Source organism: Bubalus kerabau, chromosome 5 (genome assembly GCF_029407905.1).
Source record: "Bubalus kerabau isolate K-KA32 ecotype Philippines breed swamp buffalo chromosome 5, PCC_UOA_SB_1v2, whole genome shotgun sequence".
Classification (NCBI taxonomy): Eukaryota; Metazoa; Chordata; class Mammalia; order Artiodactyla; family Bovidae; genus Bubalus; species Bubalus kerabau.
Window position 1 is genome coordinate 84,615,518 of NC_073628.1, and position 18,638 is coordinate 84,634,155.

The 18,638-nt window shown below is 34.0% G+C and overlaps 1 protein-coding gene across 13 annotated transcripts in view; it reads right to left on the reverse strand.

Annotated features, from left to right (window-relative positions):
• Nucleotides 1–18,638, reverse strand: part of CDC42BPA (CDC42 binding protein kinase alpha) — a 296,694-nt gene that overhangs the window by 26,561 nt on the left and 251,495 nt on the right. For 8 of the 13 annotated variants that reach the window (XM_055582031.1, XM_055582035.1, XM_055582034.1 and 5 more), the window contains 7 exons: nt 13,966–14,070; nt 10,089–10,172; nt 7,173–7,278; nt 4,635–4,771; nt 3,806–3,945; nt 2,422–2,503; nt 121–337 (listed from right to left, as the gene is read on the reverse strand). In XM_055582031.1, the coding sequence (XP_055438006.1) occupies nt 121–337; nt 2,422–2,503; nt 3,806–3,945; nt 4,635–4,771; nt 7,173–7,278; nt 10,089–10,172; nt 13,966–14,070 (871 nt within the window). The remainder of the gene's footprint in view (nt 1–120; nt 338–2,421; nt 2,504–3,805; nt 3,946–4,634; nt 4,772–7,172; nt 7,279–10,088; nt 10,173–13,965; nt 14,071–18,638) is intronic. The other 5 variants (XM_055582040.1, XM_055582039.1, XM_055582032.1 and 2 more) reach the window with 1 other exon arrangement.

Below are 18,638 nucleotides of genomic sequence, written 5' to 3' on the forward strand. Positions count from 1 at the left end.
TACTGAGCATCTGTGATATAATACATACTATGTCAGACATCAGGGATTCCTAATGAAAGCCAATCCCTGCTGACAAGGTATATAAACAATTATAACAAGATAAATGTTATAAATCCATACCTATGATTGCAGCTGCCTGGGTTGTTTTAATGAGGGGCAGAGTGCTGTCATAAGCCTCTTTGGGAACATAGACTGAGCGGTCTCTGAATTTGTTTTTCTTCAAAATCTTGTGCAATTCACTCAGTACTCCCACCCATTTACTCTTCTCATTTTCACTATCAGCTAGCATCAGGATGGAACATTTGTTACTAGATGCTGAGAGCTGGGAAGCTGTGACCTAGAACAATTTAATCAAAATTCATGATATTAGAAACATCTTGACATCTTTTAAGCCAGCCATCTTTTAAGCCAGTTTTATGCTTATGCTAGTTTGCTTTGCATTAGCCAGCAAATGAGCACTCATTAAGTGATACCTTTAATAGAGTTTATTTATTCATAATGTTAGTGTCATTTGGAGAAGGCAATGGCACCCCACTCCAGTACTCTTGCCTGGAAAATCCCATGGATGGAGGAGCCTGGTAGGCTACAGTCCATGGGGTCGCTGAGAGTCGGACACAACTGAGTGACTTCACTTTCACTTTTCACTTTCATGCATTGGAGAAGGAAATGGCAACCCACTCCAGTGTTCTTGCCTGGAGAGTCCCAGGGACGGGGGAGCCTGGTGGGCTGCCGTCTATGGGGTCGCACAGAGTCGGACACGACTGAAGTGACTTAGCAGCAGTGTCATTTGTATTTTCTTTGCTACAGAGTGCCAGAATACATCACAAAAAACTCATTACACATAGTCATTTAACAACAGCCACTGACATTTATTGAGTAATAACTGAGCACTAGACACTAATCAAAGCGCTTTATAAGTATTAACTCATTTAACTCTATCAACATCTTTCTCCAGGCAAGAATACTGGAGTGGGTGGCCATTTCCTACTCCACCGGATCTTCCTGACTCAGGGATTGAACCCGCATCTCCTGAATTGGCAGGTGAATTTTTTACCACTGTGCCACCTGGGAAGTCCATCAAAATCTTTACAAGATAGGTATTAATGCAGAGAAATTAATTTCTCCAAGGGCACACAACTAGACTGGAATCCTGCATCCAGGCTCATAAGTACTACAAAATACTGATTTTCAACCCATTTAAAAAAAGTAAAAAATGCTCAGAAATACTTCGATTCTGTTACTTCATAACAATAACTTAGAGAAGACCACTTGAACTAATATTTAAATGAAGGTTTATCACTTTACAATGACCCTATAATCAGAATACTTACTTTATGTATATATGGATCCTTAATTAAAAGTAATTTAGCAACAGAGACAATAAAATCCCACAATTAGAATCAGGTAAGCTAAGTGTGCCTCTGTAGGTTCCCTTGGTAGCTGGAGAGAGAAGTTTTTGGTCTGGGAACTGAGAGACTGAGTATGGTCTTAGATACAAGATACACACTTGTACTAAGTATATAGGCATACCATCAAGAGAATAGTCCTTTTTTTTAAACCTCCATTATCTTACTTAACGCGTCAGTTTGAGACTGCACTGTGTTAGACAGCCTCCAAAGATGTCTACCAACAATTTTTCCTACAGAATTTCACTCTTCTTATCTAAAAATGCAGTCTATTTCCCCTTCTTTTATGTCTGGGATGACCTCATGACTTACTTTGGCCAACAGAATATAGAAGAGTTATTGTGCCTGTTTTGAGCCTAGTCCTTAAACGGCCTGGCAGCTCTTCTTCTCCTCTCTTGGAAGCCAGTCACGGAGAACTCAGCCAGACTAGTGAATGATTAGAGCCCACATGGAGAGAGTCCGCAAAGAGAACTGAGGTGGCCCAGAGACCAGCCAAGTACCAGGGTTAACAGCCAGAACCAAGGCCTCAGATGTGAAAGTAAGGCTGTTTTGGCTATCTCAGCCCCAAATGAGCTGAATGCAGCCATATGAGTGACTCTCCAGTAGACACCAGAACTGACCCACAGGATGGTGAAAAATAAATAAGCTGGTAAGTTTTGGAGTGGTTATTACAGAGCAATAGAACTGAAACATTCTAACTTGTAAACAAGATCTTAAACAAACTTTTATTTTTTAAAAAAATTGAGAACTCTCACGCTTATTCAATTCTTCTTGTAGTACTACTTATCTGAAAATTGAATGTGATTCAAAAATATTATCCAAGATGAAACCTATTTTAGAAGCCATATATTCAAAGCTTTCCATTGGTCTTCTACTAATTCAGTGTTTACTTTGCACAAATTGTCTGTAAGATTTGGTTATATTCCAAGTAAGTTGGTGATCTATAGAGAGAGGTAAAACATTTAGTTTTTAAAAGCAAATAATTCAGTGATCAAATTATAACACACAGACTTACTCTAAATATACAGGGTATATCTTTTCGACTTGCATGAATAACATCAGAAGCCAAGACTGAACTCACAGAAAATTCTTCATCCCTGAAGGAAAAGTGAAACATTGAAAGTTAGCGTATGTGGGTGTGTTTGTGTGTGGTTTTGGGTGTGCATCTAAATAACACATATGAAGCAATCCTCAAAATTTAATTGCACAGAACATCCAAACTGAATTTTTAAAATTTCTGAATTTTCTTTCTTTGTAACTGATAGTGCCAAAAGTAACGTATCAGGTGTGATTTAACAGTGCCACATGACACAAGAGCTAGAAATCGTTTCTGGCTTCCTCAGTGTCACAATGCCAGTAAGTACGGGACGCGTGGGTTTGGATCCTAGTAGGTCTCCAGCAGACTGTCCCCTCTTTGCTCTGATAATACATGTCAAGTGCCCTCAACACAGCTCATCTGACATTTTGCTGTTCCTTCAACACAGCTCATCTGACGTGTTACTGTTCCTTAGGAAATCCTAAGACAGATCCCTTCCACAATAATCTATTCCTTGTGATTTCCTTAATTTGGTTATTGGTACCATCATTCTCTTGATCTTGAAGATTTGACATCTTACTCTTATCTTTGATTCTTCTCCCTATCTTTCTATATTTGGTCCCTTTGCAGGTTCTACCAAATTTTCCTTGCTAATATTTTAAAGTTTCTTGCAAATAAAGAAATGTATTTCTTTATATTTCACATGTATGGGGAAGATAATGTGTTTTAGATGCTGGTATGAAATGCTTATGTGAGCCAGAATTGGAAATTTTAGTTTTGAGCACAGGTCTGGAGACATATGTTCAGGAGTCGTCTCAATGCGGAGATGATGCTTGAAGCTACAGGAGTAAATAAGATCACTGAGGGAGAATGCCTGCAGTCTCGAGAAGGGGTTAAGTAGAGGAGAGAGTCTGAAAATGAGACCAAAAACATTTAAGAGATGTACTTAACTTAAATGTTCACGGCTTCATTTTATATTCCAAGAGCCTGTCTGATTTTGAGATTTTTATTTCCTTTCCTCACACTGAAATTATACTGAAGCCTTTGCTTTAAGTGATGACATAGACATTACACATTAGGCCTCTAGTACCCCAGCAGCCTTTAACTGGTCTTTTGGTTTTGAAGTATTAACCTCTTTTCCCAGACCCCCAGCCCCAATATGCATACACACGCACATCAACCTGTTCTATAACTATACCATATTTCCAATTTGTAATTATGTTGTGATTGCAGTATTAGTAAATGAGAAAATTACTGTGAAATTAGATTTAAATAAAAACATGGCAATATAATCAGAAGAAAAATCACACACTTTGTATTTCTGTGTTGCAAAGATATACATATTTTCATCTCTGACACTTACCTCATGTCAATCACTTGACTGACTACAACACTGGGCTGAGATGCCTTTCCTTCGGCAATATCGTACAGAAAGAGCTTGAAGTCACAGACTACAGCCAGTGCTCTTTGCCATCCTTTCTTCACTCCAGCTGGCTTAGGGATCTTAGGCAAACAAACAAGCAAAACAACCTGAACTGAAACGTCAATCAGAACCCCTTTAATTACACATGTAACTGCAGGGTGAAAACCTAAAGACAACATACACATGCTGTACGTCTGCCACCATGGTTGGTAAAGCAGCAGATGGAACACATACATCATTAATGACATGAGCAAGTGGGACAACACATTCTTCAAACACGGAATGACATTTGATTCTGAAAAAATTTTAACAGTACCATTTTAATTTCCTCTAGTAATTCATTAAAATAACATTCATAGATTTCTAAGTGGCATAAAAGCCAAATTTGGTAATAGGATGAAAGGCAGTGTACACTTTAAATATTATTCAAGATTATAAGTAAGATTACATCTTGACAATATCTCATACTTCATAAGCATATACCACCTCTCCAGCAAGACTAAGTGCTACAGATTCCTTCAAGGAGATTTAAACATCTGAACATTACTCTGTAGGGACAGTACGGAAAATTTTGAGACACTTTAGAATTTATTCCAAGCAAAAGCCAGGTTTTTGTTTTCAAATCATTTCTCTGAATGAAATAAAATTGTTAGGTGAATTTTATTCGCCGAATTTTCGGTCAAGGAGTATGTCTGTAAGGTAATGGACTTTCCTTAATTCATTAATAAACCTTAAAAGATTAGTCTAAATCCAACCTAACCATACTTACCCTGACATGCCCTTCATATGCTGTTCCTATTCCTTTCTGTGGATCTATACCCAGAGGACCTTTTGTCTGTTCAGGAGGAACTGGACAAGCAGTTGGAGCTTTGTTTACACAAGTTATGTGACATGAAAATCCACACACTTTGGAGGGGAAAAAAGAAACAATGTTCAAGAAAAATTCATTTTTACAAAGAGAACATTCACTGAGCACTCATTATAGGCAAAGTGTCACATTAGATGAATGCTTATCTCTGGTTTTATTTTAAACCATTTTTGTCATCTGGGGAGCTGATTCATTTGCTCATAGGTAAGACTTGCAATGAGAAATAGTAAATACTTCATTACTGTAATATTATTGTTCTGTATTAACACTAGTGATCAAAATGAGAAGCAAATAAATGGCAAAAAATCTAATCTTGAGAATAAAATGACTGTTTTAAACTGAATTTCTAAAAAAGCAGCTTCTGGAGTTCTAACTCTTCATCTCACTGCAGTTGGGTACTTATTCTGAAATTTCTCTTACAGGAATCACTGATGGACATTAAATTACCTGGCATCTCTGCAATATCTGGCAAACTTTACCAATCCCTCTCTTTGAAATTTAAATGGCTCAATGATTAAAAAGGTATTTAAATTTTAGGAGTTGTTGATATTATTATATATATTTAAACTACTACTAAGATAATAACAATAGTTATCTTTCTTGGGTGTTTTTAATTTTTTGCAATAATCTGCAATAATCTAAGAGAGGTACAACGCCACCATTTACATATGACTTTGCGGGGGTCACAGAACTCATAAGTGACACTGCTGGAATTCAAAACCAGGCAGTCTGGCTCAGAGCCTGCATACATTACTACTAACAGTATGGCATGAGACCTCTTGATACCTACATGATGAACCTGAGATAAATAAAAATAAACTCTCTCCCATTGAGACTTGGTTGGTTGAGAATTAAAGGTTAAAATATCTAAAATGAACAAGCTTGTTTGGAGGGGTGACAGACTAAGAATATCTATTCAGACAATTCCTACTCTAGGGGGGGATCCTGGAGAATATTTTGAAAGAATAAAAGTGGAACTGAAGCGGTAGCATCATGGGAACACATACACATGGGGAAATGAACTGAATATCACAAATGGATATAAAACCAACAAAGAAAGAAGAGGGACTAGCATTAACTATCAAAAACTATCCATCTTCTGTAAGACAGCTCATTCACTTCTAAGTAGAGGATCTAACAAATTATAATTTGTTTTACTAAGCAAAAAAATCTCACTTTCATCAGGTAATGGAAACAACAAAATTATTGCCTTATACTGAATCTAACTTCAATCAACCAAGAAGACTTAAAATGACAGGAATCTTGAGAGGCTATAACCACATTATACAACATTTATGAAAGCTTGGGCATAGTCTAATGTGTCCCCACTGTTTTATAGGGTAGTTTCAAAGAGTCTGAAGAAAGACAGGCCCAATTTCATGGCATGGGACCTGAGAAGGGAAGAGAGTTGGAAAGATCTCAAAAATTCCTACTACAGAATTGCAAAGGATTCTGATTCATAAAAAATGACAAGGGACCTAAAGCCAAGCAGTTGCCCAGGATTCCTTCTGATGAACAGATTAAAAAAGTCACATTTGTAAGTACTGGCTAAGTTTCACAATGAGACAAGGCTTAAAAACTGTACAAATTCTTCCTGTAGACTTTAGATCCTTCCTAGTCAATGGCAGAGCTTATTCATTCTCAGATTATTATGTTATCTTTATCTTTTAGCTCCCCTTATTTATGTTTCCCAAGGCTTGGTCCTCATATTTACTCTCTTTTTCACTCTTATGTTTTCCCTGGAAAACATCATTCATGTTCATCACTTCACATATTCATAACTCAACTCTCTTATCTCTCATGTCTGCCCATTTTCTTTTGTTCTAAATCCAAGCATCTAAGAGACTAGTTAGGATAATACAATCTGGATCTTCTACGTGAGTTGTGAGAACTAGTCAAACATAGAACACTGTATCCCCAATGCCTAAAAGCAGAGAGCAGGCGTTATGCAAGCATGTGATGGATGAATCAATGAATGGTAGGGGGAAACCTCTGCTACTAACACTAGGAATAAAATATCTTTTGAGGCATTATAGCAGACATTTAATATTTCTAAAAAGATGCCGCATTGTTTACTTAATAATAACTTCTCTAACAAACTAAGCAAGAGTAAAATTAAATGAACAGATTCAAGAATAACTTTCACCTATTTTGTCATATAGGTTACCATCTGGGGGACCACAAATTCACCTGAATAATGAAACAAAGGTGAATGCAACACAAATGTATCTCCCCAGAACATGCTTCTAGGAACTGTCTAGTTTCCAATACTCAACAGACTTTAGCAAGGTGCTCAGTTTATTATCCAAAGAAAAGCAAATGATTAAGTCAAATAAATAAACATTTATATACCTTCTAAAGAGAAAGCTTTTTTGATTACAATTTAGGGAGTAAACGTTAAGACTCTAAAGTCACATTTTCTTACTATTTAATTCTTACCTTCACAAGAACAGCCTTGTCTTATCAAACCCACCATCAAAGATGTACACTGATGACACCTGGTGGGAGTAGTAAAAGATTTGACAAAAAACTGATGAATCTTGCGCTGCAAAACAAATGGATAAAAATCATTTAAAAATTGATTAATAAAAATCACATTTCCATAATGTGAACCTCTGTGAACACACCAGCTGCTATGTTTTCTAGTTCCTTTCTATAATTCATACACTTCAAATATTTTTATTAGACAATATTGAGCTGGCGTGTTCTAAAGATAATGTAAGAAGTTAAATGATAATCAACTGCTCTTGAATGCCACCTGAAAAGTTATAAAATAAATTGTAGGGTTTTTTTCCCCCACAAATTTTGACATCAGGGCTTTTGTAATTCCTCAGATTGTGCTTTGGCAATGAGTTGGGTAAAAGTTTCCATATTTATACCTATATAAAAAAAAGAAATGGGCTTTTATATCATTTTATGAAAGACAGAGTAATTTAAAACTCCTGTCTCTACTATAAATCATGTATTTGATTTTCTGGGACCAAGAACAAATAATATGTTTAACAAATATCTTTCCTCCCTTGGAAGCAGGCAGTATGACACTTGAGCAGATAAGAACACACATGTATTATTCCAGAGACAGACTGAAAATCCAGCATTTAAAGCAGTCATGCAAACCAATCTATTCCAGAAGTTCCCTGGGACCTAGTTTCAAAGCAGCACTGGGATTTGACTTTATTCTAAGTAGAATACAGACTGTCTTTCAATGGCTTTATAATTTCTGTATGTGGCTGAGCAAAAGCCAAAGTGCAGATATTGTGCCAGTGCTTAACTATTATCTCATTTAATGGAGACAATGCCTCTGGGAAGATTAGGTATATTTCTTTTTATAGATGAATAAAGTGAGACTCAGAGGGATTAAATAAGTACTAAATAATAATAGTTAGTTACTGGTAGAGTTAAAAGTCAAGCCCAGATCTGATTCTGCCATCTTTCAAAGTTTGACTATTCAAAAACATGTAAATGAAAAATATGATCTTAAAAAAAAATCAGATGGCATAAGACATAGGTCAACACTAGGGGCCTTCATGCCTATGAAAAATACCTAATTTGTTAACATCACATCAATTTTTGCTCAACATTTCTCCTGTATACTGATCTTATTCTTAGTTTCTTGCACTTTTAGGAACTATTAGAGTAAAATTTCTAGTGCTGATAACATTTTCAGTTGTTCAAAATGAATTAATGAAACAATTCAGTTTGTTACTAATTTGTTCTGCAGGCTTTTAATACAGTGAAAGAGTAGTCAACTGCTCAAGGTAAGTAACTCTGTCCTTTTTTCCTTTTTCCAAAAGATAAGAAGACATGTTTGAAATGACAATAATGAAACAACTGTGCCAGTAACAAATTTAATAGTATTACTGCACACTATCCAAAAATTACTTACAAAACACATTCATTATATACTTTTCCTCCAGAGATCTACTCAGAATATCATAATTTTAACTGAGTATGCAACAATAGGAAATATAAACAACATTTTAGCAGAACATTAATTTTAAATGATCAAGTGCTGGTTAAACTGTAAGACATAGACATTATTTATTAATAAAGATTAAAAGGCCCATGTTTCACTAATTCCAACTAAGGATAGTATAATATATAACATGTGCTCGTGCTAAGTTGCTTCAGTGGTGTGTGACTCCAGGGTCTATTCAGTCCTAAATTCTAGACTACTTGGCTTCTGGAGGTTTCTAAGATCCCCTTTCTTGTCTTCTGGTCAATATCTGATTTCTAATACTTCCACAAAAGGTAGCTGGAGGAAGACAAAAAAAAAGTCTAGTAAAAGGGCATTAAACCTAAAGCATGAACACATTAATTTTAGGTTATGCAGTAATTTGGAGTATAATGAGAAATAACTATAACCTCAAAATTTAAAGAGGTGGCTATGAAGAAGTGTTCTTTTCATTCCTATTTTGTCAGTGCTGCAGACTTCAAGCTACTCAATGGATGAGGTAAAATACTTTTAATAAAAGATGTGAGAACAAAGTAGAGCCAATCCTTCTTGAAAACTTACAAACTAGTGGTTGTACACAATTAGGATTCAACACTATACCAGATAAATAAAGGTGACTTTATTTGGAGCAAACCCTTCTTAAATATTTTTTAAATAACTTTTTTTCCCTTTTAAATACTTTTATATTGAGATAATTGTAGATTCAATCTTTTAGAAACCATGAAGTAAACTTTATTTTGTGGAGAGGGACAATAGGTGTACAAAAATTAAGTTATTATTCAGTCCATGAAATATTATCAAATATTATCACCAGAGCTTCGTGGAGGGCCCTCCAATTTAATTTTGTCTTACTTAAAAAAAAAAAATTCATCCTGATGATCCACTGTCAATCTTTCCCCATGAAATCGATCACCCAATCTAATGTGATCTACACAGGTCCTTGGATATGTATATATCCTTATGAATTAGACACATTTGGGTGTTGATAACTTATATAAATGTGATTTTGTTGCACTTCAGCCATATTTTACCTATCTTTCTCCTATTTCCAACTCTGCTAACATAAACAGCAGTAAGCATCTCTTTATAGTTCTGTGTAAAATTTTTTATTAAGGAATGAGATGGTTGGGTTAGATGGTATATGCTCATTCCATACTAACAGACTTCAAAACAGTGAATTTCAGAAGATGGAAATAAAGCAAAACAATTTGCATGTTTGTCCTACCTTTCTCAGTGGTGATTATTTCCATTCATATAGAATTTATTCTCTTTCTCAGCTTTTATGTTTGTAATTTTGAGGAAACCAGTAGTAAAAATCATGCCAAATACAAAAAGCAGAAGAAATCCATTCTCTCTCTCTGTTTTTTAGAACACACCATGCTTATAACTAGATTGAATACCTTCGATGGAAAGCCAGTTGAGCCAGGGCATCCCTTTTTCCTTAAGGTTGGTGTATGAACTGGAAGTGGAGTAGAGTCTACAGTCTGAATCCAGGGGAAAAGAGGAAATAAACGTCATAAAACACTCCATCTACTTCAAACATCATTAAAAATAAATGTAAGTACAGCCAAACAAAATAGCAATAAGGAAAAATTATCTCAAGGAACTAAAATTCTCACTGTTGATAATTTAAATTCTGTCTGCAATATCTACAAATAAAACATTAGTATTTGTTCAATTTGTAAAAACTACTTCAATCTGGAAATTTAAAAATAAGTAAGTTGTAAAAGAGAATCTATAGACAAACATAAGAAAGTCATAGCATCTTGCCTACATAAAAATGAGGATATTAAATTTTAATTTTCAAGTTCAACTGAAAATACCATATTAATTCTATAAAATATATGAAAGAGTTTTTATCAAGATTTATAATAAAATATTTAGAAGAATCCTTTAACTCCTTTGACTTCTGTATACAGAATGCATACTACACATATGGAATACAATTCTGTGGATTTGTGTGTTTGTGTGTAGAGATTAAGAGAGAGTGAGCGAGCACCTGTGAGACAGATATAGAGATATACTGATTGATGGGTTGATTAGTGGGATTTTGTGAAGAAAGTAATTTCTAAGAAGGGAGTTAGATTATTTAATATGATTGGAATTCAGAACTGACAGAAATTTAACTACAAGTTATATCTTTATGCAGTATTTCTATTAAGATATTTCTTTGAATGAAAGGATTTTACTGGATGCTTTTGTGGAAAAAAGAGAGATCACTTATTAGCAAAGTGTAAAAAAAAAATACACAAAGAATGACTTCCTTTAGGATGCTAAGCAAGCAAGAGGAAAAAGCTAGCTTTGTATAAAATTACAGAATATTCTAAAACATTAAGAGAAAAAATGAATGGTCCCTTTTTGTCTCTGTTACCATATAAGCTCCAAAACCCAAATATTTTATACACATGGAATTTAGGTGGGCTTCTCAGAGTTTTCTATTTAATTGTGAGTTTAGTTCTAATTTCAAGCTTGAAAAAAGTATTAAACTCAATTTAATATTTAAAAAAAAAACCATGAAATAACAGAGAGGAATACAAAACCTTTTTGAAAGTTACTAAAGAAAAATTCATAGGAAACAGAATTGTCACTTGAATTTACACAGAAAGTCCAAGAGAAGTTTTCAGAATTAGAAGGAGTGAAGTAGGGGTGCTGAATCCAAGATCAACAGAATTCATAAAGAATAGCAACACCTAGTTTAGAAAACATTTTTAAAAGGTCCCATTCACCAGAGCAATAAAAACTTTAAGGTATCTAGGAACAAATCTAACAAGCAATTTGGAGCATGTTCATGAAGAAAATAATGAAACTTCATTGAAGGATATAAAAAGAGTACCTAGACATTGTTCATAGACCAAAACGCCCAATACCACAAAGAGATGAATTCTCCTTAGATAATCTATAAATTTAAATCCAATCAAAAGCTTTACATGGAACCTATATGCCGAACCTAAAAATTATATATAAAACGAAAAGGTCAAGAAGTAAAGGAACAAGGTACTTGGGAGTGGCTGATCATAACAGGCATCAGGAATTATTTTAAGGCTACAATAAGACAATGTGACATTGGTGCAGAAATAGACAAAAAGAACAATGAAAGAGAATAGAGAATCCCCAGAGAGACCCATTTATATAAAAAGCAGAGACAGCTTTACAAATCAATAGAGGAAATACAGGAGAGCTGGTTGTTTATATGAGAAAAATAGATTAGTACCCCATTTCTCATAACACCTAACAACAAAGGTTAGTTTGTTTAAAGTCCCAAACACGTAAAAGCAAAATTTAAAAACTTTTAGAAGAAAATATGGAAGATAATCTTTATAACTGCTGCATAGGGAAGAACTGTTTTAAAAAGACAAAAAGCAGAAGTCATAAAAGAAAAAATTGATAAATATAACTACATTAAAATAAAAACTGTTGCAAGACAAAAAGATATAAAAAATCAAAATTTTAAATAAGCCACAGACTGGAAGAAAATATTTGCCACGCATATAGCCAGCTAGGAATTAGTATCCAGAATACATAGAGAACAATTACAAAACAACTGAAAAAAATAATTCAATAGAACAACAGACAAAAGACATGAACAGACAAATCACCAATGCTCAATAACACATAAAAAGATGTTGAATAACACTTGAAATCAGAGAAATGCAAATTAAAACAAAAATGCCACTCAATACCCATCAAATAGATAAAAGTTAACGTCTGACAGTACAAAGGGTTGGCAGAATGTGGGGAAATAGAGGAACTCACTCACACACACTGCTGGTGGGAGTGAAAATTGGTCCAACCACTGTGGAAAATAATTTGACAAGATCTAGTTAAAGCTGAAATGCATATGCCACACAATCCAATAATTCCACTTCTAGGTATATAGGCTAAACAAACTCTGCACATGTGCAAAAGCAGACAGCTGTTAGGACGTTCACTTCAGCATGAATTGTAATAACAAAAACTTGGCAACAACCTAAATATCCAACAACAGGAGAATGGATAAATAGCTGTGGTATATTCATACAATGAGATATAATGCAATAGTTACAATGAATGAACAAAGTGGACATGTATCTTTATATGATGCAGATAACCTCTGTGTAAACTTTAAATATACAACAAACACTATTATATTATTGTTTATGAATACAAATGAAATAAACATGTAAAAGTAAGGAAGAAAAGGAGTACCTCGATTTCAGGTTATTCAGATATGCCTGGGAAAGGGGAGGGGGAATGGTATAGGGTAGGATGTTTCAACTGTCTGGAATATTTTCTTTCTTTTTAATACAAATTTTGGAGCAAAATATTTACACATCTTAAATGTGTGGATGGTGGTTATGTGGGTGGTTCTAATATTATTTTTTGTATGCTTGAAATATTTTAACATTAAAATAAAAATGCATGAACTCAAAATATTAAAACAATGATAATCTAAAAAATCAGATGGTGTCATCAACTTAACCTGTGTGAGGTAGTATACACCACGGGGTTGGAAAAAAATCAAGTTAGAATCTGACTACACCTCAAACTTCACTTCAGACAGCTTTCCAAAGGGGACTCTCTGCTTCACCTGGAATGCCAGACACAGCTCTGAAGACCAAGTGGGAGGCAAAGGAGCTATGTCAGAACTATCATGCTTGAGTAAATAATCGGAACTGCATCTGAGTCAGGACGGCATTAACTGAGGAATAATATATCCTTCTGACTTGTTGAGAAAAGATCTCTGTTGAGAAAAATTGACTAATTGGCTGTTTAAAATCATTTACTTACTTAAGGTGCAAATACACTATTTTTGCATTATTAAAGGCATGATTTAGTTGCATACCTACTGCTGATTAATACTTATAATAAACTATTGAGTTGCCAGCAGTGGCAGTTTTAAGTTCTGCTTATGAAGGAACAGTTACATCGTATCTTCATTAGATTTATTAGAATTAAAATATGAGAATGGCACCTGACATTGCCATGTATCTATAGTTTTTATAATTCCAAAATTCACATAACTCTGTCCTCTGTTCAATATAGCTCTCTACTTAAAATATAGACTACTTTAAATAAAGTTCTTTTCTATTTCAGGTTGAAATTGGGGGGACCATTATTTACTTCAGTTTTACAATCCTATCTATATTATCAGTCAAATGTAATGATCTCCAATATGCTGTGATTTATTACACAAAACATTTGTTAAAAGGAGGAGAGTCAGATTTCACTTGTTTTTGCAAGTCCCTCTTTCCTGACACAAGTGAAAAGTTGAGAAGCAAGACTGCTCCAATGAGGCACCTTAACTGGCTCAGCTTCACTAGATGTGGAAGGAGAGGTGGACCTTGACTGGATGTAAAACTTGACGTTCGGATTCCGTACATATGTGTTCTCAACGGGATCAGTCTAGGAAAATAAGTCAGGAAAAACAAAAACCCAAGACATCACTTTTAAACAATGTGCAGCTCTTAGTAAATTTCTTCAAGGCATGATCATGGCAACATTCTCAAGAAAGGAGAATAACAAACTTTACTCTGAATATTCACAACAGGGATGTGTCATTATACAGACTCATAACCACTAGCTTTAAAGAAAGGTTAAGATAACAACAGTTAACAAAATGCTCCAGTCTTCACCACTCATCTGTTACTTTGAGCTACTGTATGTTCTTTACTTGTATTTCACAAAATAAATCATACAAGTGAAATAAATGCAGAGTACTTAACAGAAGTATGTTCTGCAGATTAGAAATAATTTTGTCCTTGGTAAGAATGAAACTTGGTTTGCTATAAGGCATTAGTTGAAAGGAAAAGAAACTAACCTGTCAGCTTTGTCACTAAATTAAATCGTCTTTTTATTTTGCAGCAGTAGAAATATTCACACTTATATTCAGTTGCACCCTTTTAACCAAGTATTTTTAGTAGCTGAAGACGCTTTGGGTTAAAATTTAGCATAAACAGTCCTATGGTGCACACTGATTGATGATATATTCAGTTTTGCAATTTTCAGAATTACCAGGATTGGGTTTTTTAAATGAAAGGCAATGAAGATGACTCGGGAGGATTAGGAAACTGGTTTCAAATATGTTGTACAGCAAGAACAATGCTTAGATTAGTATTTGCTGTAAATCATCATTTATTACGGATCAATAATAAGAGCAATCAGCTTAAGGATTTTAAATATATACTCAAAAGGTTTTTAAAAAAATTTGTTATTATTATGGTTCCTATTTCAGGGACTGGCTAGCTGGCTAGCCAGTCCTGGAGTAGCCCTCTGCTGGTGCCCACATGTGGCCTCTCTTGGTAGTGGGCATGGGCAGGTATTCTGGCAAATTACAAGGGAAGACTTTGGTGGGGCCAACTAAGATGGCCACCAGCTGAGCCTTAAACCTTTAGCTGTAGGATTAGGGAGAGGTGGGGAGAGGAAGGATCCCAGGAAGGGCACCCAGGGGACTTGGAGTAGCAGCCATGTACTAACAGCTAGGAGAGTATTTCATATTTTAAAAACTGAACCACTGAACTGACACATCCCAGCTGTATGTTAGCTCAGTGTGTGAGATGTACATAACTTCATAAAACTAGTATGACTTAAAGGTGGGGAAGCCAGGCCCAAATTTCATCTCTTGACTCCAAACTCAGTATTCTTCGTTATACCAAGGAACCTCCATAGCAGACACATTCAAAACAATTTAGAGATCATGGAGGCTGACAAGGAACTTTGACCAGGAACAGATAGAAAGGAAGCAAATGGCACTCCAGACAAATTTTGCCTAGCTCACAATTTCACTGAGGGACAGCCATGGAGAAAGTTATCCATCTTACCTGTTAATCTGAAATATGACCCTAGGTTGGGAATAAGGCAAAAAAGTCTTTTATTTTCTAAAAATCTCCTTCTGGTTTCCCTAAGATTATATAAACTGCAAGCTGATAAAAAGTTTATGGGTGAGTGGGTTCAATTAAAATGGAATTGATAAGCAAAGCAATACTGATACATTTTACACTAATAAGAATTTTAAAACTGATTCAAATAATCAAGAGTTAATGATCTCATAAAGTTTCAAAGAAGTGTCCAAATAGAGGATTTGCTACTTGAAAAAACTGGATTATTTTAAGAAAATGTAAGCTTCTGACCTGTCACACAGAAGCCTTTAGCTCACAGCTTAAAAGACATAAAATCAGAAGTTCCTATGTGAAGGATAATGCTGCTTAAAAAAGGTGATAAAGAGAATTCAGAAATGATTTGGTTCTGTTTAGGTTGAAATAGATTTTAAAATAAGACAGTGAGTTAAGACCATAAAAATTTTCTGGGAGAAGAAAACTTAATATAGCTAATATAGTGGCTTTGTTCCTCTGGGTCCAATTACTTTAAAACTCTTCAAAAATGAGAAAGGTAAGAGACTGGTGCTTCTAGTAGTACTGGCTGAAACTTTAAAGCAGGCCTGCACTTTGTGCCATAGGGACACAAGCTGACAGAATGTGGACACGCTGTTTATATACTTTCTTGTGCTAAAATTGGGATATACCACTTTAAGCCATATGTGTTCTAATGAGAGGTTCACATCATGACAACTGTCAAGTCTAAAAATCAAGTTGGTAGCTAAAATATTTACTAACATATGTGACATTATGACAGTTTAATATTGGCAAAGGAAAAAGAAAAACATGATCACAGCTTAATCCATAATTATATACATCAGTGACTCTTAAGGAATGATTGAGGCTTTAAGCACATACCTCTTGGCCCTTCCGAAGAATTACTGTCATTTATAAATCTTTTTCTCCTAACACATTTTTGCTCATCAATAAAATGAAAAAACAACAGAAATGAGAACAGACTTTAAAATTATTTTCCTAGTTGAAAGAGATCAAAACTGGTTATTCAGGAGTGGAAAACATTAAAATTTTAAAAATAACTCATCCTAAATACAGTAAAACAGAATAATGAAAATTTCCACACTAACTTTTTGGAGCTTTATGCTCTTAAAGTAAAAATAAATTCCAGAGATTAAACAAAATCAAGTTAATTTTGTTTAACAAAATTCAAAGTAAGAAATACTGAAATAATATTTTGAAATGGCATTAACTGACCAAATTAAAGAGGTGAACTATGCCATTTACAATGATACTGTGATTTAACAAAAAACATGCATATATAAATGAAGTTTAAAAATTACCACTTTATTTTCCAAGTGTGTTTCTCATAAAAACAAGGACACAAAAATTTGGTAAAAATGAATAAACTCATGGCAAAAAAATGTTGAATATCAAACTTAAAAAAAACACTTCCCAGGTCTTTTAAAAAGCTAACAGCTAATTAGATTAATAGGTCTTAATATTTTCTTTCCTTTCTGGATTACTACCAGTGTAAACGACATCTCAAAAGAGTTACCATTAACAAGAAAAATACAATACTGCTTACATATTCCCTTCTGCAAAATGTTAACCCCAACACAACTATGCTTTTAAGATGTTATTAATTTTATCTATAATTACATGCTACCAATGCCTTTATAATAAATGGCTTATTCTAGCTACTAAAAGCAATTAATTTTACTAAACTTTCAGAATACTCAGTGATTATATGCCAGGATTTATAGATAGCCTAAAACTAATTTTAATAATTGGCAATGATTTAGGTATAATATGACAGCAAAGCAATTAATAGCATATTAGCTACTTTTACCTTTGAAACCAATATAATTAATATTATATTAAAACTAAGGAAGTTAAAAATTATTTGTGTTATAAAAATAATTACAGCATTAAATGTAAACAATGACTTAATAATGCAGGAAAAGCTAATAAATATGATATACCAAAATATCATAGCAGAGATATCTTAAATTGACAATTGAGTTTATGATTATAGAAAGAATGATAAAAGAGGGAAAATAATAAGGAACAATAAATAGCTTATATTAATTCGACAGTATATTGTGATATAATCCAAAGGAAGATCTTGGAAACAGATCTTAACTGAACAGTATAAGCTATCTTGGTTCAATCTCTGGGTTGGGAAGATCCCTTGGAGAAGGGAGGGCATGGTAACCCACTCCAGTATTCTCGCCTGAAGAATTTCATGGACAGAGGAGCCTGGTGGGCTACAGTCCATGGGGTCGCAAAGAGTTGGACACGACTGAGCTACTAACACACTAACAATAATGAGCACTTCACTCAATATTTTATAAGCTGCGATCTACTGCGAAACCTCTTTATGTAAAAGTGATTCTTTTTCTATTTTTTGATTAACTGATTCTTTTTTCTAAGTAAACATACTTTAAGGAGTTATTCTGATGAATAAGTATTAGAAATATTTACCATACTTTAATGTCACTTTTACTTAATGCTCTACTGCTTAGGGAAAAAAAAACAGAAAAGCCTAATATCAGCATATTATTCACAATGCATAACAATGTCATGTAAAAAGTCCATAATGTTTCCTGAATTTATTAGGATTTCTCTAATGAATAACCCACAAAATGTGTTTTTAGAACAGCATGGTGAAATAGAAAATTTTTTCCGCTTTGGCTCAGATCTGATTTTTAGATGACCCACTATTCCAGATTTTCTCAAATTATGCAATATGGCCTTCTTATAAATAATAAAAAGATCAAAAATGACTTTCTTGAATATGTATTAATGGGTCTTTTCTACTCCAAAAATAATTATAGATTTGAACAAGTAGCAAAACATTCACAGAAGAAACCTAGTTTTAAAAGAAAAAGATACCAAGACTTGATATGAATTTGATAAGAGATTTAAAAATAGCTTGTATCTAATACATTGTTTTGTATTGGTAAATATAAAACTCAAAGTTAATGGGAAAAAAATTCAAATTTTCATCAATTTTCTTTATCCTGTAGCTGGAAGTATTTAGAAACAAAGAGGAAAGTAACCCAATTTTTACTATTCAGAAACATGTTGTAACCTCAAGCTTTCAGTGAAATAGTTATTTCTTTTAATTGTGCTTATGAT